The following is a 21,804-nucleotide window of genomic DNA, read 5'->3' as shown; positions in this document are numbered from 1 at the left end:
GTAAGATGATCACGGCTCGGTGCAGCCTTGAACTCCTGGGCTCCAAGTGATCCTCCCACCTCAACTTCCCAAGTAGCTGGGGCTGACTACGGGCATGCACTATCACGCTCACCTAGTTTTTTAATTAGTAGAGATGACGTCTGGCTATGCTGTCCAGGTTACCTAGGTTGGTCATGAATTCCTGGCTTCAAGCTATCCTCCCACCCAAGCCTCCTGGGTTGCTGGGATGACAGGTGTGAGCCATAATTCTAAGAACACTATGAGGCCAGGGAGTTGACACAGTCACCTCTGCATCCTCAGTGCGCACTGCATTTGGGAGCACACAGCATATATCGGCTCAGGGTTTATAGACTTCTTTCATTATTCCCGTAAGGAGCCTTTTTATATCTTTTTTTTCTAATCCCATTCCCATCCCCCCCACAGTGAAATGTTAGTATCACTGATATACTGTACGCCTGTTTATACACCACATGTATACCTGTGCTTTATACATAAGTGAGATTTTTTTTCACCTCTTGCAGGTGCTAGCACTCCTATTGAAAATACAGTAGTCGCTGAGCAGAATCACCCTGCCCCGCCAGCTTCACGACGTACTTTGTGGGGGTCTTCTGGGTCCACCCAAGCCACGTGGAACATGTGTTTGATCTCCTCTGCCATGCCAATACGGGCGCCACTGTTGGCTGCCACGTAGATTTTGGGAATGCCCTCTGCCCGGGCCATCTCAGATGCCCGCAGGTACAGAAGGTCCTCCCCAGGGCCAAAGGATCCGATGCGAAAGGTGATATCGTTGCCGATGACGATCATGTCCCGTCCTTCTGGGTACTCCTGGGTCTTAAACCTCATTTTGAAGGCCACCATGCCCACCTGGCAAGGGGATGAATGCACAAGGAAAATGAGTTTGTTTCTCTGGGGGAAAACTTTTTTTTAATTTTAATTATTATTATTATTTTTGATACAGGGTCTTGCTCTGTTGCCCAGGCCAGAGTACAGTGGTGCAATCATAGCTCATTACAGCCTCAACCTTCTGGGCTTAAGCAATCACCCCTGCCTCAGTCTCTCTAGTAGCTGGGACTATAGGTGTGCACCACCACACCTAGCTAATTTTTAAATTTTATGTAGAGACAGGTTCTCACCATGTAGCCCAGGCTGGTCTTGAACTTCTGACCTCAAGTGATGCACCCACCTTGGCCTCCCAAAGTCCTGGGATTACAGGTGTGAGTTACTGCACCTGGTCCAAAAATATTTTTAAGGGGGCGACTCCAGCCAGGGGCTAGGCTCTGCTGTTACCTCATTTCCACCAGGAAGTCGGTTCATCTCCACCAGCTGGCCCTGAGAGTCCAACACTAATTCAGTGTATGTCAGGATGTCTTTGGGATACTTGTCTGGGGAGCCCCACAGTTTAAAGAGAGCCTGGGGAGAGAAGAGGAAAGAGAAAAAGCTTGAAGTCATCAGTAGGGAGGAACTATCTTTCCCAGATGGAGATGATGTCTCATGATTCCAGGGTGAATTTTGTAGTTCACTCTCTTTTCAAATCATGAAATATTTAAAGCACCCATCCAGTGGCTCTGTCAAGTCTTGATTTTTCCATAGTTGTTTAAGGTATTTGAAAGAAAGACGAGAGATGCGACTGAAGCCCCAGCTCATTCTTCCTCCCACCTCCAACCCACAGGTGACAATTCCCTTGAATTCAGTGCCTACCAGTCCTATGCATGCTTTTTTTCTATTTTCCTTCATCCTGTATGCATACATTGGAAACACACAGTATTATTTTGCACTGCAAACTTTAAATAAATAGTACCACACTGGACACATCCTTCTGCGAATTACTTTTTTTTTTTTTTTCCACTCTTGTTGCCCAGGCTGGAGTGCAGTGGCGCAATCTTGGCTCACCGCAACCTCCACCTCCCGGATTCAAGTGATTCTCCTGCCTCAACCTCCTGAGTAGCTGGGATTACAGGGATGCACCACTGCGCCCAGCTAATTTTGTATTTTTAGTAGAGATGGGGTTTCTCCATGTTGGTTAGGCTGGTCTCGAACTCACAGCCTCAGGTGATCCAACCACCATGCCCTCCCAAAGTGCTGGGATTACAGGTGTGAGCTATCACACCCAGCTGCAAAATTACTTCTTCTATTTCTCTTTGTTTGAGAGATTTATCCATATTGATAAATTTAACTCTGGTCTGCTGTTCAGATTTCCATTCTCTCTCTTTCTCTTTCTCTCTGTATATATGGAGATACAGATATAGAGACAGAAGATATAGAGACAGACAGACAGCCGGGCGCGGTGGTTCACGCCTGTAATCCAAACACTTCGGGAGGCCGAGGCGAGCAGATCACCTGAGGCCAGGAGTTTGAGACCAGCCTGGTCAACATAGTGAAACCCTGTCTCCACTATAAATTTAAAAATTAGCCAGGCACGGTGGTGCACGCCTGTAATCCCAGCTACTCCAGAGGCTGAGACAGGAGAATCGCTTGAACCCTGGAGGTGGAGGTTGCAGTGAGCCAAGATCTCGCCACTGCACTCCAGCCTGGGTGACAGAGTGAGACTCTGTCTCAAAAAAAAAAAAAAAAAAAAGATAGATGTGTACACACACACACACACACACACACACACGTTCATACACCTAGGAGTGGAACTGTAGAATTTCTGGGACACAGGGAATGTGAAGCTTCAACTTCACTGATATTATTGCTCCCAATGTTTTTGAATCCCTTCACAAGCACAGTAAGAACGTCTAAGGACTCTTCTGCTCCATACATTGTACAGCATTTGGTCTTGTAAAGTTTTTTTGAGGGTCTTGTTGTGTCACCTAAGCTGGAGTGCAGTGGTGTAGTCATGGCTACACCTCACTGCAGCCTCAAACTCCCAGGTTCAAGTGATCCTCCCATCTCAGTCTCAGTAGCTGGGACTACAGGCATGTGCCACCACACCTGACTATTTTTTAAATTTTTTGTAGAGACGGGACTTTGTCATGTTGCCCAGGCTGGTCTCGAACTCCTGAGCTCAAGTAATCTGCCCACCTCAACCTCCCAAAGTGCTGGGATTACAGGTGTGAGCCACCACACTGGCATGTACAATTTTTTAATGTTTACTCAACTGCTGTGTGTGAAACCATATTGTGGTATCAACCTGTACTTCACTGATTATTAGTGAGGTGAGTGCCTTTTAATATGTTTATTAACCATGTGGGTTTCTTTTTGGCAAGCTTTCTGTTTATAACCCCTACCCATATTTTGTATGGTTTTGCTTTCTTTCCTCATTGATTTACAAGCGTTCTATAGATGAGCTACTTCTAATCCCCTGCTGATCATAAGGCACCAAAATGTATTCTCCCAATCTGGAACTTGTCTTTCCTCTTTTGCAGGAACAACTTTTAAGTTTTAATGTAAATTTATGGGTCTTTTCCTGTATAGCTTATGCTTTTCACTGACTCCAGGTGGCTTTAATCCTCTCAAAGTTTATTTTTGTTATTGGATGTGGCAGAGATCGAAGTTTATTTTTTCCAATCAGATAAGCAATTTCCTGAAGATCATCCCCTCATTCACAATCCCACCTCCGCATTCTATCAACATTCTATTTATGAGTGGGTCTGAGTCGAGGCTCCCTGTTCTGTCTAGTTCTGTCACACTACCACACTGTCTTAATTACTGTTGTCTTAAAATAACGTGATGACATCTGCTAAGATGACTCCTCCTGACTCTGTTCTTATTCAAAATTGGTTTTGCTATTTATGAGCTTTTACTTTTCCATATGAATTTTAGGATCAGCCTCCAAGTTTCACCAGAAAACCTCTGGAATTACATAGAATTTATTAATTTGATAAAAATACAACACTGAATCTTCCCATCATTCGTGAGCATGGTATATCTCTCCATTAATTTAGGCTTAATGTCACTCAATGAAGTTTTAAAATTTCCTCCATAAAGATCTTAATTTTTTATTTTTTCCTAGATAAATTTATAGTCTTGTAAATGGCATTTTTTTCTCCAATTACATTGTGCAATTACTGCTAGTCTATTGCAATTACAAGTGATCTATTGCAATCGCAATTATCGACTGCAATTGATAATAATGCAATTATTTTTTGTACACTGAAATCTTATGTCTAGCAATCATGCTGTATTCTGTAACTGCTTCTATAGATTCTCTTGGATTTCTTATAGAGACATTTAGATCATCTGCAAAAAAAAAATCATCATTTTGCTTTTTTTCTTTCCTGTCTTTACACTTCATTTCTTTTTCTTGGTTATTGCGTTGTCCAGGAACTCCAGTAAAAAATGTACAACAGAAGCTGCGATAATGGACATTTCTGTCCTGTACTTGTCTTTAAAGAGAATACTTCTAACATTTCACCATTAGATTCTATTAATTTTGGGTTAATATCCTCTGTCAAGATAAATAAATTCCCTTCTATTCTTAGTTTGTTAAAAGATTTTATTATAAATAGATGCTGTCTTGTCAAATATTTTTTACATCTATTAAGATAGTTAAGTTTTTTCTTAATCTATTAATATGGTAAATACATGAATAGACTTCCTAATGTCAAATCATATAAGAAGACACAGGATAAACTCTACTTTGTCTAAACTTGAAAAAAAAAAATCATTACTGGATTTCATATGTTCATATTTTATTATTTTTATGCCTGTGTTCATAATAAAATAACCAATTTCCCTTTTCCTGAAGTTCCTACCTGGGGTTAATCTTAAGGTAATAACCTGAAAAAATGAGTTAAGAAGCACTCACCTTTTAAAACTCTCTAAACAACCTAAATACAGAGAGAACTATCTGTTTCCTAAAGGTTTGGTAAAATTGTTATAAAACTATCTGGGCCCAATTTTTAAAAACAACTAATTTCTTTAATGCTTATAAGTATTCAGATCAGATTTTAATTTATTCTATAGCCATTTTTGATGAGATCTATTTTCCTTGGAAAATTTCCACTACATCTAAGTTTTCAAATGTATCAGTCATCCATAGCATTCTGCTTCTTTATCTAAAAAAGAGACAATGGATTTGCTCCTGGTTTAGTTATGTTTCTTCTCTTATGGCTCTTGAGGTCAAAGGCTAAAGGATACAGACAATGACATTCTTAATCATAAGAGTTTCCACTTATTAAGCACCCACTGAATACACATACTTTTCCAACAACCTTATGTGGTAGGTACTGTTATTATCCTTATTTTACAGAAGAGAAAACTGAGGCCCAGAGAGGTGAAGGAACTTGGCTAGGGACAACAGGAAGCAAGGGGACAGATCCAGCATTCGAGCCGAGGCCTGAGTGACTCTAGAGAGCAGCTTTTCCTACTCTTCCGTATCCTCTATGCATGAGGCATGGGCACAGGTAGGAACAGATGCTTCCTGCCTACACTGGAAGGTCCCTGACCTCAGTTTCACGAACGTCATTCACAAAGCAATGGTGGGAAGTGAAGAGACATTCACATCACCAATGTCAGTGGTTCAGGCTCCTTTCAAGTCCCTATGGCATAAATATATAAAGGCATAAAAAATACTTAAAGAAAATGCACCCAAATGTTCTTTCACGCATTGATGGTGGGAAAATTACATATGAGTAAAATTTTATTTCCTTATTCTTACCTTTCCATAGTTTCCTATGTATACTTTAATCATCAGAAAAACATAACAAAATATTATTTTTTTGTTTTTGAGACAGAGTCTCGCTCTGTCATCAGGGCTGGAGTGCAGTGGCGCGATCTTGGCTCACTGCAGCCTCCACCTCCCAGGTTCAAGGGATTCTCTTGCCTGAGCCTCCCGAGTAGCTGGGACTACAGGTGCCCCCCACCATGCCTGGTTAATTTTTGTATTTTTAGTAGAGATGCGGTTTCACCATGTTGGCCAGGCTGGTCTTAAAACGCCTGACCTCAAATGATCCACCTGCCTCAGCCTCCCAAAGTACTGGGATTACAGGTGTGAGCCACTGTACCCAACCCAAAACATTATTTTTTAAGAGTAGACTAAAAATTACTCAAAGGCAGTGACCCCTCCTCTTTCCTAGAGCTACCCAGACTTCGAATGGTGCCTGGCAAGTAGTAGGTACTTACTAAATGACCATTAAAAAGACCAGAAGGAAACACATCAAAATGTTAAGCAATTTGTCATCAGAGTATGGGAATAGGAATTATTTTTTCTTTATTCCATGCTCCTTTATTTTCTGAAGTTTCTATATCCTATTACTCTTATCATTGGGATAAATTAGTCTTATTTGAAGAAAAATACTATGAAGTAGTTCCTAACACATTAATTTCTTTTTCTTCAGTGAAGACCTTGTTCTTTTTTTTTGAAGATGGGGTTTCACTTGGTCACCCAGGCTGAAGTGCAGTGGTGCCATCACGGCCCACTGCAGCCTCGACCTCCCAGGCTCAGGTGATCCTTCCTGCCTCAGCCTTCAGGTAGCTGGGACTACAGGCATGTGCCACCATGCCCGGCTAATTTTTGTATATTTTGTAGAGATGGGGTTCTTCAACTTCTGGGCTCAAGCAATCCTCCCTCCTTGGCCTCCTAAAGTGCATGAGCCTCCGCACCTGGCAAAACCTTGTTTCTTAGACTAGGTTTTTTGGTTTTTTTTTTCTTTGAGACAGAGTCTCGCTCTGTTGCCCAGGCTAGAGTGCAGTGGTGCGATCTCGGCTCACTGCAAGCTCCGCCTCCTGGGTTCACACCATTCTCCTGCCTCAGCTTCCAGAGCAGCTGGGACTACAGGCGCCCGCCACCACGCACGGCTAATTTTTCTTTTTTTTTTAGTAGAGACGAGGTTTCACCATGTTAGCCAGGATGGTCCTGATCTCCTGACCTCGTAATCCTCCCGCCTTGGCCTCCCAAAGTACTGAGATTACAGGCGTGAGCCACCACACCCAGCCTAGACTAGGTCTTTAGAAGGAGAATTAAGGATGGGCTTTGGTTCTGGTGGAATCTGCTGGGAGGACCTGGGTGGTACTGCGTCTGAGCCGCCGGACTTGCCTGTCTGAATATTTCTGGGAAGTCATAGATGTAGGTAGTTCCCAGGGACTGGGCCTGGAATCGCTTGGCCTGGAGCAGATCCTTGGTGACGTAGGGAGTATTGATCAGCATCCCGTGCTGGGGCCCTTGCTTGTTGCCAAAGGAGTGAAACATGATCTGGATCAGAAAGGAAGGAAAACAGAGAGTGAGAGAAAATCACACTACTCCCCCAATTTATTTCTGCCCAGTCCTCAATGAAAATGCAGATGGGGGAAGCAAAGCAGGTCGCATGGCATAACAAAGTGAGTGCCTGCGCTAGGTAAAACTCTCTTCTTCACCACTGTGGAGAACCAGAACAAGAAGGGACAATAGGGGCTGCGGATACACAGTTCCAAAAATACAGCGATCAGGGCATCACACACTCCCAACAAACAGGCGTTCATGGAAACACTGGTGATATCCGAATGTGGTCCATGTTGGTGTGAATAGTCCTGTGCCAGTGTCAATTTCCTGTTTTGATCACGTACAATGGTGAAGTTCAACATTAACATTGGGGGAAACTGGGTGAAAATCCTCTGCACTATTTTTTTTTCCCTCTGTACTAATTTTGCAACTGCTTGCGAGTCTTCAGTCTTCAATTATTCCAAAATAAAAAGTGCATAGCCAGGCACAGTGGCATGTGCCTATAGTCCCAGCTACTTGGGAGGCTGAGGCCAGAAGATTGCTTGAACCCAGGAGTTCAAGCCCAGTCTTGGCAATATCTCTTTAAAAAATGGCATGTATATATACATATATATTTATGTATACACATATGAATTTAACTGGCAGTCAAAAGAATATTTAATTCACTTTATAAAAGTCCGAGAACATGGTTGGGAAAAATATTTCCCTAAGTGAACCAATCTAAGGACTGCATTATAGTCAACCATAGCAGTGTACAACTTATCCCAAATACGGCCACATGGCCAGGCGCGGTGACTCATGCCTATAATCCCAGCACTTTGGGAGGTCAAGGTGGGCAGATCGCTTGAAGTCAGGAGTTAGAGACCAGTGTGGCCAATATGGTGACACCTCATCTCTATCAAAAATCCAAATATGGCCACAGAATGGATTAAACTTGCAGATTCACTCTCCTTCTTAGGTGAATGAAAAACCAAGATTCAAAGGCTAACATATTTAACATAACACTCAGAGGGGGGCTACCCCAACCCAGAATGACAAGGCAAAGAAAGGCAAGACCGCCTCCAAACGCCTTCTTAATCTACAAATGGATGGCCCAAGCAGCCTGCTTCTGCTTTGACTTAGACCCCCATGGCACGAGCCAGCCTTACATTTCCGGATCTGGAGTCAGTCACTTCTTTGTAGAGGCTGATGTCCAGGTAGTAGCCCGACTCATTGGTGATGAACAGGCGGACGGGAACAGCGCTGCCGGTGGTGGTCTGGCGTATGTTGATCTTGACTTCAGCCTGCAGCACGCGGAGTTTCCACAACCGGCTGCCGTAGCGCATAACCATGGAGCGCACGGACTCCTCGATCTGCCCGAAAACACAGCAATTCCAGTTTCAGGGCCCAGACATCCCAAGGACATTTGCAATAGCACTGATACTAATAAGAGGATGAGATATACTGACTGCAAAAACGCCTGGGACATAGTATGTATCCAGCAAAAAGTTTAATAACAAGCAACGGCTCTTGCTGAGCGTTTAAAACTCTTTACCTCACTGCGCCCTTGTAAGTACTTAAGAGAGGCGAGCTTTTTTATCCCTAATTGACAGATAAGGAAACTGAGGCTGATAAGTGACTAAGCTAGTACTGCTACGTTATATTATCTTTACATGTCTTTGACTCAAGCCATTGAACTGCTTCCTTCTGGAACTACGTAAACTAGTGAGGCCAGAGCAGCCGCATGGGTTCCCTGAATCCCCCAGACACCAAACGGATGTATCAGAACTTCTCTTTTTAATAATATTATTGTATTAATTATTTTAATAATATTAAATAATAAAATAAAATATATCATGTAATTTATATATGTTGATATTTTATTATCAATATTAATTTTATTAATAATTTTATTATTTTATTTTTTAATTTTTAAAATTTTTAGTAGAGATGGGGTCTCTCTATGTTGCCCAGGCTTCTCTTAAATTCCGGGGCTCAAGCAATCTACCCACCTCAGCCTCCCAAAGTACTGGGATTACAGGCGAGACTTGTTTGATTCCAGAATCACCACCATAAAAGTCTGTCTGCTCGTGAAGAGCCACCTGACAGGGAACACTCAGCCACAGACCTCACGGTCTCACGCCTCTCCCCACCCACATGCAGTCCCCAGTGCAGCCTGGAACTAGGGAAAAGACAAACGTTTGTTTTGCAAGACATTTTGAGCATCCTTGTCGTCCTTAAAGTAAAGCACTCACGTGCAGGGCATGGCTAAAACATAGCTCTAGAATTGAATGGCAGAAGGTTTGTTCTCCTGCAGCAACCAAAGCTCAAAAAAGCATGGATTCATCCTGGAATCCAGGTCTCGAGTGGCAGGACACAATACCCTGAATCAACATGGCTCAGAGGGTAAACCCAGAGCCCGGTGAGAGCCCCCCCGCAAAGGCAAGACCTTCAAGGGGTCCATGATGACAGTGGGCACGAAGTTGAGGAAGATGTGGTTGCAGTCGGTGCGCACGCTGGTGTTGTTGAACGCCACCTCCAGCTCGTCCATGGCCTCCAGGAGCAGCCGCTCACCCTCGTTCTGCAGGTACTCGAAGGAGGCTTCCTGCCAAAGGGCGGGAGGGGCAGCAGCTCAGGCCAGGGGTGCAGGTCCACTCCCAACTGGCAGGAAACTCAGCCCCAAAGAGGCAGAGGCAGGAGGAAAACATTCCCCTCCTCCAAAAAGTGTGCCAGGCAAGAACAGCAGAGCCCTGCCTCTTAGAGGCGAAGGGACTGCAAAGCTGTTGAGTGTATTGACATGTGTCCTATTTTCTGCATTCTGACACTTTGACACCTGGGGCCTTGCTGACCCTGGATCACCACCTGCCCTAATTACCCAGGGCCAGATGCCTGAGAACTAGAGACAGCTTGTACACCCCAGGGTCTGCTGAGATGATTCACAGCCAGTCCTAAACCTGTTTACTCAGCCTCACCCTTTTCTTCTCCAGGAAACCACGATCAAGGCTCTCACCCACGTCTTCCGTGTCTTCCCTTCCGTCCCTCTGCTGCCTGACCAACCCCAGAGCCTCCCCATGTGGCCTCGTGGCAGGGACAGCCCCTTCTTCTTGGGAACTGTAAGAAACTGTCTTTTTGATGGCAGTTTTCTCCTAAGCTGTTGGCCTCACCATACCTCAACAATAATAAAACCTATCAAAACAGCTTGACCAGGTGCAATGGCTCACACCTATAATCCCAGCACTTTGGGAGGCCGAGACGGGTGGATCAGTTGAGGTCAGGAGCTCAAGCCAGCCTGGTCAACATGGTGAAACCCCGTCTCTACTAAAAATACAAAAATTAGCTGGGCATGGTGGTAGGCACCTGTAAACCCAGCTACTCGGGAGGCTGACACAGGAGAATCGCTTGAACCTGGGAGGCAGAGGTTGTAATGAGCTGAGATTGCGCCACTGCATCCAGCCTGGGTGACAAGAGCAAAACTCTGTCTCAAATAAATAAATAAATAAATAAATAAATAAATAAATAAAACATCTAGTTGACTGAGGTAGCAAAAAACTGCAGGTAGCTTAATATCCATCAACAGGGCTGGGCGCAGTGGCTCACGCCTGTAATCCCAGCACTTTGGGAGGCTGAGGTGGGCGGATCACCTGAGGTCAGGAGTTTCAGACCAGCCTGACCAACATGGAGAAACCCTGTCTCTTCTAAAAATACAAAATTAGCTGGGCACTGTGGCACGCACCTGTGGTCCCAGCTACTTGGAAGGCTGAGGCAGGAGAATTGCTTAAACCTGGGGGCGCGGAGGTTGCAGTGAGCCGAGATCGCGCCATTGCACTCCAACCTGGGCAACGAGAGCAAAACTCCGTCTCAAAAAATATGTGTGTGTGTGTGTGTATATCCATCAACAGGGGATTAGTAAAAGAAAAACAAAAACAAAAAACAACAATTACACACGGTACATTCGTGCAAGGAAATAACATGGGGTGGACCATTCTTTATTAACAAGAAAGAGGTCCACAAGTAACTGACCAATTAAAGAATAACATATTCAAATGATCTGTCCACTCTGAGCTCTGATCTGCAACTTATGCCTACAACTCTAGGTTTTAGGGATGGGATTATGTCTAGAAACAGTCAACAATTGAGCTGGCCCCTCAGTGACAGGATTTTGGGTCCATGCACTAGAGGTTCTTAAAAACAGTTTTCAGTCTTATTTAAAATTTTCACAATATAATCATGGATTACTTTTCTTTCTTTCTTTTTTTTTGTGAGAGGATCTCGCTGTATCCCCCAGGCTGAAGTACAGTGGCTCCATCTCAGCTCACTGCCACCTCCACCTCCCGGGTTCAAGCAATTCTCATGCCTCAGCCTCCCGAGTAGCTGGAATTACAGGTGTATGCCACCATGCCCAGGTAATTTTTGTATTTTTAGTAGACACGGGGTTTCACCATGTTGGCCAGGCTGGTTTTGAACTCCTGACCTCAGGTGATCCACCCACCTCAGCCTCCCAAAGTACTGGGATTACAGGCATGGGCCACTGTGCCCAGCCATGAATTAGTTTTCTAAATGCAAGAAACAATGGAAAATGATCACTCAGTTGGCAAATATAAGAAATTCCCTGCACAAACCAGTATTTTTCTATCCTGAAATTTTCTTCTCATGCACAGAGATCCACATAATACAAGAAACAGATCCAAGTGCCACCAGCCTGGACGTGATCACAGGCCACTTTGCTGTCCGCCTCCTGCCCTGGACTGGAACATCACAAGGGCAGGACCCTGGGTGTCTGGTGTACTCTGCATCCCCAGTGTGCAGCCCAGGCCCCAGCACAGAGCAGGAGTGTAAGGAAGGGAGGGCCAGGTTCTGAGAGAGGAAGAAATGGTCTGCGACGTCTTACCTTTGTAATCAGGTCTGAGTGCCTGATGATGGCGCGGATGAAGAACCTATGGTCCGTCACTTCCGCCCCTTCCTTCACCTTGGCAGCACCCAGGTAAAGGTGCATCTTGTGGTTGGCACAGGGCACGGCGGTCAGATCGAAGTTACGCATCCGGCTGAGCTCCAGTTGGAAGGCCAGGGCAGGCTCCAAGTGACGGTAAATGCGATCTTCTGCAAACTGTAGGCGGACCAGAGACAGAAGACAGACACACATACACAGTTTGACATTGGAGCTGCGTGCCTGCTTGGTCCACGCCCTACTCTGCAGACCCCTGGTGTCCATGGGTTTGGCACTCAGGAATGCAGCATTCATGATGTCCCTTAATTGTAAGCTGCGCCCAGGGCTCCAGATATTTGGGGTTTTGCTAAGATCTGAGGAGAGCTACAGGCACTGCAAGCCTGGTGTGCTGGGTGCAGCGCTGGCTCCTGGGGGAGCCTAGCTAGTCCGAATCACCTGCCAGCGTGACCAGGCTGTTCTCCATCTGTCACAGCCTGTGGCAATTCTTGTGAAGCCACTAACCCCTGGTTTCTTGGTGGAAATTGGTTTCCAAAAAGAAAACAACTGACAGTACTGGAAACTAAACTGAAAAAAAAAATGAAGACTTTAAGAAAAGGATGGGTCGTAGCTAGAAAAATAAAGCTTTGGATAAATTAAAATGCAAAATGCTGAATTTGGTAGGGTCTTGAATCAGCGCTGGGAATAAACCTACCTGTTCTGCAACAGGGATTGGTGAACATTTTCTTAAATGGCCAGAGAGCAAATGTTTTAAGCTGATGGATCATACGGGCTCTGTCACAACTACTCAATTCTGCTACTGTTAGAGTGAAAGCCAGAGCAGACAATGTGGAATCAAATGGGTGTGGCCATGTTCCAATAAAACTTTGTAAAAACAGGCAGCTGGTCTGTAAGAGAGTTTGCCAACCACTGTTCCAGAAGAGCATAAGAAAAAGAGTTTGGAAAAAAATGTCTTACTGAGTACATCAGCAAGTACTGAAATTATTCAAGCAAGACAGAAACCTGTAGTGAGGCTAAAAGGGCAAGATTCTCAGGTCTGAGGGCCATGCAGGGAACAGAGGGCTCTCAGTGGAAATACAATCCCAGAGGAAGACTGCAGTCTACACAAAAGTTGCTACATTCTTGAATATGGGGATGCCTGAAGGACTGCAGACTTTATTCTTCATGAATATCAAAGATGCCAGGGAGCTGGGAGGCACAGTGGCATGTGCCTATAGTCCCAGCTACTTGGGAGGCTGAAGCAAGAGGATCACTTGAGCCTATCAGTTTGAGTCCAGCCTGGGCAACATAGTGAGACCCTATCTCTTTTTTTTCTTTTCTTTTCTTTTTGAGACAGTCTCACTCTGTCACCCAGGCTGGAGTGCAATGGCATCATCTTGGCTCACTGAAACCTCTACTTCCCAGGTTCAAGCAATCCTCCCACCTCAGCCTCCCAAGTAGCTGGGACCACAGGCTTGCACCACAATGCCAGGCTGATTTTTTTTTTTTTTTTTTTTTTTTTTTTTGAGAGGGAGTCTCGCTCTGTCGCCCAGACTGGAGTGCAGTGGCCGGATCTCAGCTTACTGCAAGCTCCGCCTCCCGGGTTTACGCCATTCTCCTGCCTCAGCCTCCCGAGTAGCTGGGACTACAGGCGCCCGCCGCTTCGCCCGGCTAGTTTTTTTTTTTTTTTTACTTTTTAGTAGAGACGGGGTTTCACTGTGTTAGCCAGGATGGTCTCGATCTCCTGACCTCGTGATCCGCCCGTGTTGGCCTCCCAAAGTGCTGGGATTACAGGCTTGAGCCACCGCGCCCGGCCTGATTTTTTAATGTTTTTGTAGAGACAGGGTCTCACTATGTAACCCAGGCTGATCTAGAACTCCTGAGCTCAAGCAAACCTCCTGCCTCAGCCTCCCAAAGTGCTAGGATTATGGGCATAAGCCACCACGCCCGGGCCCCATCCCATCGCTTAAAAAATTAAAAAAGATGCCAGAGAAGAGAAAACATCATTACTTTTGGCCATACCTCATCTCTTGCTCTGAATGTGAAAAACTTGGGAAATTCTTTCTGCAAAAAGAAATCCACACACAAGACAATTAAATCAAGCAAGATGCATTGAAATATTTACATACTTATTTAGTGATTGTAAATGATTACATTCACTTCTAGAATGAATCATTTGGAAATCCTTCTGTTTTCTAATGATTGATCTCTTTCACCCAAATCTACAAAATAAATATTAAATAAATGGCACACACCAAGGCTTGGAGAATGGAAAAGACTCACAGGGATGAACTGTGAACTAACCTCTTGGGCAATCAGGAATGTGATTCGTCGGAGTCCGTAATCCACAAGGATATTTTTCTGCATTAAAAACCAAAGACACAATGGAATATTATTTGGCCATAAAAAGAACTGAAGTATTGCTGCATGTTACCACACAGATGAACTGGTAAACATTATGCTAAGTGGAAGATGTCAATCATAAGAGACCTCCTGTGGTCTGATTCCATTTATATGAAACGTCCAGAAGAGGCAAATCTACAGGGACAGAAAGTAGATGAGTGGTTGCCTGGGGCTGTGGTGGGGAGAGGGTTTTGGGTCGGGGACAGAGGGGAGTGACTGCTAACAGGTACTGGGTTTTTCTATGGAGTGATAAGAATGTCCTAAAATTGGCCGGGCGCGGTGGCTCAAGCCTGTAATCCCAGCACTTTGGGAGGCCGAGACGGGCGGATCACGAGGTCAGGAGATCGAGACCATCCTGGCTGACACGGTGAAACCCCGTCTCTACTAAAAAATACAAAAAACTAGCCGGGCGAGGTGGCGGGCGCCTGTAGTCCCAGCTACTCGGGAGGCTGAGGCAGGAGAATGGCGTGAACCCGGGAGGCGGAGCTTGCAGTGAGCTGAGATCCGGTCACTGCACTCCAGCCTGGGCGGCAGAGTGAGACTCCGTCTCAAAAAAAAAAAAAAAAAAAAAGAATGTCCTAAAATTGATTCTGGTGATGGTTGTGCAACCTGGTGAATATACTAAAATATACTAAATTGCACACTTTTTTTCTTATTTCTTCTTAAAAAAAAAACAAAAACGGGACACATGTGCAGAACGTGCAGGCTTGTTACACAGGTTTGCCGCACCTACTGACCTGTCCTCTGAGTTCCCTCCCCTCGCTCCCCACCCCCTGACAGGCTCCGGTGTGTGATGTTCCCCTCCCTGTGCCCATGTGTTCTCAGTGTTCAGCTCCCACTTATAGGTGAGAACATTTAGTATTTGGTTTTCTGTTCCTGTGCTAGTTTGCTGAGGATGATGGCTTCCAGCTTCATCCATGTCCCTGCAAAGGACATGATCTCATTCCTTTTTATGGCTGAACATTGCACACTTTAAATGGGTGAATTGTGTAGTATGTCAATGATGTCTCAATAAAGCTGTTATTTAAAAGATAATTTAAAAATATCACATTGTATATTGTAAATATATATAATTTTTTTTGAGACAGGGTCTTGCTCTGTCCCCCAGGCTGGAATACCACAGGCTTACAGAGCAACCTGCTGTTATTGGCACACTTGGTCATCGATCTAAGTAGCCATTTTAAAACTGCCATTTTCTGGATTATTCCAACAAAAACATTCCCAGAAAATCTCCCAACTATTTATTGGGTGTGCCCTCTGTACCTGGGACTGGCTAAGTCGTGAATATACCTTGTCATCGAATCACTGCAACACCATGAGTGAGAGAAATGCTCCCCCCACGTTCAGCCACATCTGCCCAAGGTCGCCAGCTACGAGGCGAGCAGAGCTAGAGTAGGAAGCCAGGTCTGTGGCTCTGAAGTGCTCAGCAGGTCTGCCTCCCCAGGGCTCGCCTCAACGAGCCTAGCCCCTCCTCCTTCTCCAAGAACCCCCACCAAAACCAGAGCCTTGCCCAGAGTACCTTGGACTGTACGAACGTCCGTAAAATCGGCACCAGTGCCTCATCCTCCAGGTGGTCTGCACACTGGATGGACACATTCAGAATGTGGATGGGGTCTTCTCTGAGGCTCTGAGAGGGAGAAGCAAGGGGTAGGGCTGGAAAGCCTGGGGGCCACGGCCCACCCGCTCCCTAGGTTGCTCCCCGGGCTTAGACGCTTACCTTGCAGTCATCCTCGGAGTACAGGGAGGTGCGGGCCTCGCTGAAGAGGGGGGTGTCTTTGGGCACGTTGGCGAAGCAAGAGATGACTTCATCAAAATTTCTGGGGGTGCGGGTAGAGAGGGAGGGCTGAGGGGCTGCTGACCCATGGGGAAGAGGTCAAGCTTCCGAGCCAGGCAGCAGGGAGCGCCAGCCCCTCCCAGTTTCCCAGCCAACACCCTTTGATCTTATCCAACTCTCCAGAGCTCAGGAGGTTCCCGTCTACTTTGTCCAAAGCACCCGTGAGAGGGTCCTTCCCAAAACGGAAGAATGAACCTAAGTGATCTGTGATCAGGAATACAGGGAAGGATTCCAACGCTTTCGGGCATCAGCTGGGCTTGGATCAACTCTTGGCTCCCATTTTTACTGGCTGGGAGATCCTAGAAACCTCACCTCACCCCTGAGTCAAAGAAAGGTAATAAGAGTAATCCCTATGACTCATGAGGCTGTTGTGAAAATTCCACAAGATACTCCAAGCACAAAGCAAAACACATGGTGAAGGGCTGAAAACAGACCAGTACAGTAACTATCGAGAGCTAACATTTAGTCACTATTCTATCTGCATACCAATTATACTTTAAATATGTTATTTCACACATACTCTCTCATTTAATCCTCATGGCGTCCCTGTGAAGTGGGTCCTTTATCGTTCCCATTTTACAGATGAGAAAGCGAAGGTATGGAGAGGTTAAGTATTTTGCTCAGTCTCTCAGTTAGAAAGCACAGAGCCAGAATTCAAACCAGCAAGCTGACATGCAGGCTCACACTCTTGGCTACGATGCTATTATTATTCTGTTGTTATTGACGCGCTGTGCCATGTGTCCGGGTCTCTCCCACCCCATCTGTCCAGTGAATGGTTGGGGGGATTCAAGGGAAGCCTGCCCAGCCCCCATGCTCAGGGTGTTTGGGAGACCGGGCCACGCTGGGTACCTGGTGAAGTCCTCGAATCTCCTGAAGGCTACCATGGCCCCCATGCGCTGGCACAGTGGGGAGAAGCCGCTGTCCATGAAGAGCTCTGTGCTGTGCCTCAGCAGGTCAGGGTTGGTGATGCTGATGGGCACGGTCATCCTGTAGGGTGATGGCAAGTAGGGGATGAGGCAGCTGCTTGCAGACCCAACGCTACGAGCTGTTCCTGCTCCTGAAGCTTCAGTGAGCTGGACCAGATTTAGAGCTCTTCCAAAGCGGGGCTTAAAATGGGCAGGGGATAAGACAATGGCTGGGGCCGGGGCCTGAGGAGGGTCTCATCTGATCCCTCAGGACCTGGTGAAGAGTAAGAGCTCAACAAATGTAGGAATCAATGATGCATGCATGAGAGTCCAGTCCCAACACAGTCCCAAGGGGAGCCCGAAGTGCTGAACTTGACCACAGAGAAGAAATACTCCCAGCATCAATTTCTCCTGGAGAAATCCACCAGCCCCAGGCAGCTGGTGAGTGAGTCAGGTTGTTCCTGACAGACACTCCAGTCCTCTGCTCCCTCTAATCCCTCCCCCTCCATCAAACTTGTCCTTGAGACAAAGTCAGCAGCCTTCTGGAGTTTAGACGATGATGCTCCCAGAACTGGCTGCTCACCAGCAGCAAATCTCAATGGGCCACCTGAGGTTGTCAGAATTGGGCCTTGGAATCAGCTACCGGAGAGGTAATCATATGGTGTGCAGGAAGTCAACACAACAGGCCCCACACTGCTCTTCTGAAAAAGGAGACCTGCTTGCCCTTGGCTGGCATCTGGGAACTTGGACTTGGGGAAGGTTCCTATCATTCCCTGAAGGTGACAAGGGAGGCTCACTGCGCCTCACCCGTTTGCACAAACAGTGTGGTTTATGCTGAACACCTGCTTTCTTCTGTAAGCCTGAGATTTTGATGCAGGACAGAGGGTGGTGTGACCAGCCACCAATCCCTGGTGCAGAGCTGGAAGGCAACCCTTGACTTGTGTAGTCACAACTCCTTGCTGGGGGAATGAAGTGCGCCCTGCATGAGTCCACTGGGAGAGGACCCTGGCAGCGCACTTGCTTTCCTCTGAACTTCACCCTGATGCCTTCTGCCTTGGCTAACCGCTTGGTATCCTTGCCCCCTAATGAGTCAGAGCTATGAGCATGACCACGTCCTAAGACCTGTGAGTTCTTCTAGGCAATGATCGAACCTGGGGGTGCTTTTGGGGATCCTGACACAGGTGTGTGCCTTCCTGTTGGGTGCTCTGAAATCATGATCATGGCCCCTCTGCTCCCCGACAGCTCAATCCAGGGGTCACAAACTTGCAGTGGCAGTGTGGCTGAATGCCGCTCACAGAATGACTTTGGGCCATGCAGCATTTTAATAACATACATGAATTAACATGCATTCATGTATTCATTTAACATGAACCACCTGTCCCCATTGAAAAATGGAAGGACTTCAGGTCAAAAAAAAAAAAAAAATAGATTTCCTGCTTCTGCTGGAAAAAAACAATGAGAAGACCGGTTATGATGGGTCAGTTTCCTGCAGGGCAACAGTGGGGAGAGCTAGGACAGCAGCCCCATAGCAGGCGGATGTAGCCAGTTCCCACCCAGCGCAGAGGTCCAGGCTGCAGCTGGCACAAAGCCCTGCCAACCTCTCACCTGACCTTCCCTTGGGTCTTGGTGACCTAAAGCACCACGTGCCTGGCCCTACACACACAGGTGTTGAGGGCCAAGCTGGGCCGTCTTGGGGGTAGACTTTATTCCCCATGGCTCTTTACGGAGGCATCAAAGGGCTGGGTGGTGGGGACACCCACAGGCAAGGTCTCTTCACAGGCCCAAAATACATTTCTGGCACTGACAGCAATTGTGAGAATCTTAGATGGCGAGGAATCCCCAGGGTCCTCAATGTCTCTCTGGGTCAAAAAAGGACCCTGTGCCCATACTGAAAATCACAACCAATAACCTGGGTATACATGTAGATCACAAGGCATGACCCACAGCCCTCAGAAGAGCCTCCCTTCCCTTCCTAACAGGGCTGAATTGCTGAGACAATAAGATCAAAAGAGAAGGCCAGGCACAGGGACTCGCGCCTATAATCCCAGCACTTTGGGAGGCTGAGGCAGGAGGATCACTTGAATCCAGGAGTTCAAGACCAACCCGGGCCACATAGTGAGACCCCCATCTATGCAAAAAAAAATATTTTTAAAGAATTAGCCAGGTGGGGTGGCGCAAGCCTGTAGTCCCAGCTACACAGGGAGCTGAGGTGGGAGGATCACTTGAGCCCAGGAGTTCAAGGCTGCAGTGAGCTATGATCATGCCACTGCTCTCCAGCCTGTTTAGACTCTGTCTCTAAACAACCAAACAAAAAAATCAAAAGAGAAAAGAATTCCTTCTCAGGAGTAGACAGCTACAAAATATCTTATACCACCACTGCTCCCCAAATCCCCAGAATGACCCCAGGCTGCAAGCAGTCAGTCCCCTTTCTCTCAATGGGGTAAAATGTCACAATCCTATTTTTGGAAATAAGAAGGGTAAAAACAACTAGGAAAGGCAGTGCCTCCTGGGGAAGCCCCCTTGTCTTCATCCAAAACATGGCAGCATCTTTCTTCTTAAAACCAACAGGAAAAGAAAGTTAGTTTAAAAATCCCAAGAGGCCAGAAAAATCCCTGCTTCACCAAAGCATGAACCCTATTGCCTGTACAGATCTGGTCAACCGAACTCCCAAATCACAATGACATCACTGCAGCCATAGGCAAGGCCTTGGGCACCCCCATAAGAACCAAAACCAGAGGGGCGAGGGAGCGTGAGAGAGAACGCTTTGAATCCCAGGGAGACATAATTACTTTAAGAGAAGGTATCGCACTCTACCTGACCTAAATGGTATTAATACTTTGGGTCCTGAAACAAGATGGATTGAAAAAAAGACTGTGAGTGAGGAACTCAGACACATCTGCTATTCTTAGGTGAGCCAGGCATGGTGGCGCCTGTAATCCCATCACTTTGGGAGGCCGAGGTGCACAGATCATTTGAGGTCAGGAGTTCCAGACCAACCTGGTCAACACGGTGAAACCCCATCTCTACTAAAAACACACAAAAAAACTATTGGGGCTTGGTGGTGCATGTCTGTGGTCCCAGCTACTTGGGAGGCTGAGATAGGAGAATCGCTTGAACCCAGCAGGCAGAGGCTGCAGTGAGCTGAGATCGCGCCATTGCACTCCAGCCTGGGTGACAGAGTGAGACTCCATCTCAAAAAAATTAAAAAAAAGATATTCTCAGGTGAGAACACTGAGGGGATCTACTGAACTACAGCTCTTGGACAGCAGACTACAGTGGGCACAGACAGGACAGTGTGGGTGCCTCCACACCTGGCTCAGAGGGCTGCTGAAGGCTGTGGAAAGGAATTGGAGGTGAGAGTGTGGCCTGGGCTCAAATTCCCACTCCACATGTACGAGCAGCTCAGCCTAGGTCAGGTGACGGCCCTGGGCCCCCATCTGTAAAACGAGGATGAGAACACATTTTTGGCCAACAGAGGATAAGAACTGAATAAAATAAGAGTGTGGACTAGGCACCACGACTCACACCTATAATCCTAGCATTTTGGGAGGCAGAGGCAGGTGGATCACCTGAGGTCAGGCGTTCAAGACCAGCCTGGCTAACATGATGAAACCCCATCCCTACTAAAAATATAAAAATTAGGCAAGCATGGTGGTGCGTGCCTGTAGTCCCAGCTACTCGGGAGGCTGAGGCAGGAGAATCACTTGAATCTGGGAGCTGAGATTGTGCCACTGCACTCCAGCTTGAGCAACAGTGCGAGACTCCATCTCAAAAAAAAAAAAAGAAAAAGAAAAAAAAGAGTGTGGGAGCGCTGAGCAGAGCGCCCAGGCCAATGGCATGCCACTAGATGGCAATAACAGAGTTAGTCATGGTCATCCCCGGGATCACTCACAGTCAACAACTTGCTTTGTGCCAGGCACTGTCTAAAATGCTACCTGTGCCTATCTCATGACTCTTCCCAATGGCTTGGGTGGCACTGTCCACTAGAACTTTCTACTATGACAGAATGTTCTAGAACTCCACTATCACATAATATGGCAGTCATGAGCCACACGGTATGATTGAGAAGCTGAAATCTTTTTTTTTTTTTTTTTTTTGAGATAGAGTCTCGCTCTGTCACCAAGGCTGGAGTGCAGTGGCACAATCTCGGCTCACTGCAACCTCTGCTTCCCAGGTTTAAGCAATTCTCGTCCCTCAGCCTCCTGAGTAACCTGGGATTACTGGGGTGTGCCACCACGCCTGGCTAATTTTTATATTTTCAGTAGAAATGGGGTTTCACCAAGGGGGCCAGGCCGGTGTCGAACTCCTGGCCTCAAGTTCCTGATCTGCCCCCTTCAGCCCTCCGAAGTGCTAGGATTACAGGTGTGGGCTACTATGACTGGCTCATTTGCATTCTTTGTTTTTTCTCTTTTTTTTTTTTTGAGATGGACTCTTGTTCTGTCACCCAGGCTGGAGTGCAGTGGCACAATCTCAGCTCACTGCAACCTCCGCCTCCTGGGTTCAAGCAGTTCTCCCTCAGCCTCCCGAGTAGCTGGGATTACGGGTGCATGTCACCATACCAGGCTAATTTTTGTATTTTTTTTTCAGCACAGATGGGGTTTCACCATGTTGGCCAGGCTGGTCT

At 46.5% G+C, this 21,804-nt stretch overlaps 1 protein-coding gene across 1 annotated transcript in view; it reads right to left on the bottom strand.

The window, feature by feature from the left end:
* The window catches only part of LOC105534647 (acetyl-CoA carboxylase 2), a gene marked incomplete at its 5' end in the record, with an annotated part of 94,409 nt that overhangs the window by 22,334 nt on the left and 50,271 nt on the right, over nucleotides 1-21,804 (bottom strand). The window contains 11 exons of the mRNA XM_011973420.1: nucleotides 595-864; nucleotides 1,288-1,410; nucleotides 6,977-7,132; nucleotides 8,287-8,490; nucleotides 9,567-9,722; nucleotides 12,006-12,221; nucleotides 14,061-14,102; nucleotides 14,343-14,399; nucleotides 15,961-16,068; nucleotides 16,159-16,258; nucleotides 17,125-17,262. Coding sequence (XP_011828810.1) covers nucleotides 595-864; nucleotides 1,288-1,410; nucleotides 6,977-7,132; nucleotides 8,287-8,490; nucleotides 9,567-9,722; nucleotides 12,006-12,221; nucleotides 14,061-14,102; nucleotides 14,343-14,399; nucleotides 15,961-16,068; nucleotides 16,159-16,258; nucleotides 17,125-17,262 — 1,570 coding nt within the window. The remainder of the gene's footprint in view (nucleotides 1-594; nucleotides 865-1,287; nucleotides 1,411-6,976; nucleotides 7,133-8,286; nucleotides 8,491-9,566; nucleotides 9,723-12,005; nucleotides 12,222-14,060; nucleotides 14,103-14,342; nucleotides 14,400-15,960; nucleotides 16,069-16,158; nucleotides 16,259-17,124; nucleotides 17,263-21,804) is intronic.

Source organism: Mandrillus leucophaeus, unplaced genomic scaffold, assembly GCF_000951045.1.
Source record: "Mandrillus leucophaeus isolate KB7577 unplaced genomic scaffold, Mleu.le_1.0 Scaffold1370, whole genome shotgun sequence".
In the NCBI taxonomy this organism is placed as follows: domain Eukaryota; kingdom Metazoa; phylum Chordata; class Mammalia; order Primates; family Cercopithecidae; genus Mandrillus; species Mandrillus leucophaeus.
The sequence above is the reverse complement of the archived record's forward strand: the minus strand, read 5'-3'. Positions and strand labels throughout refer to the sequence as shown.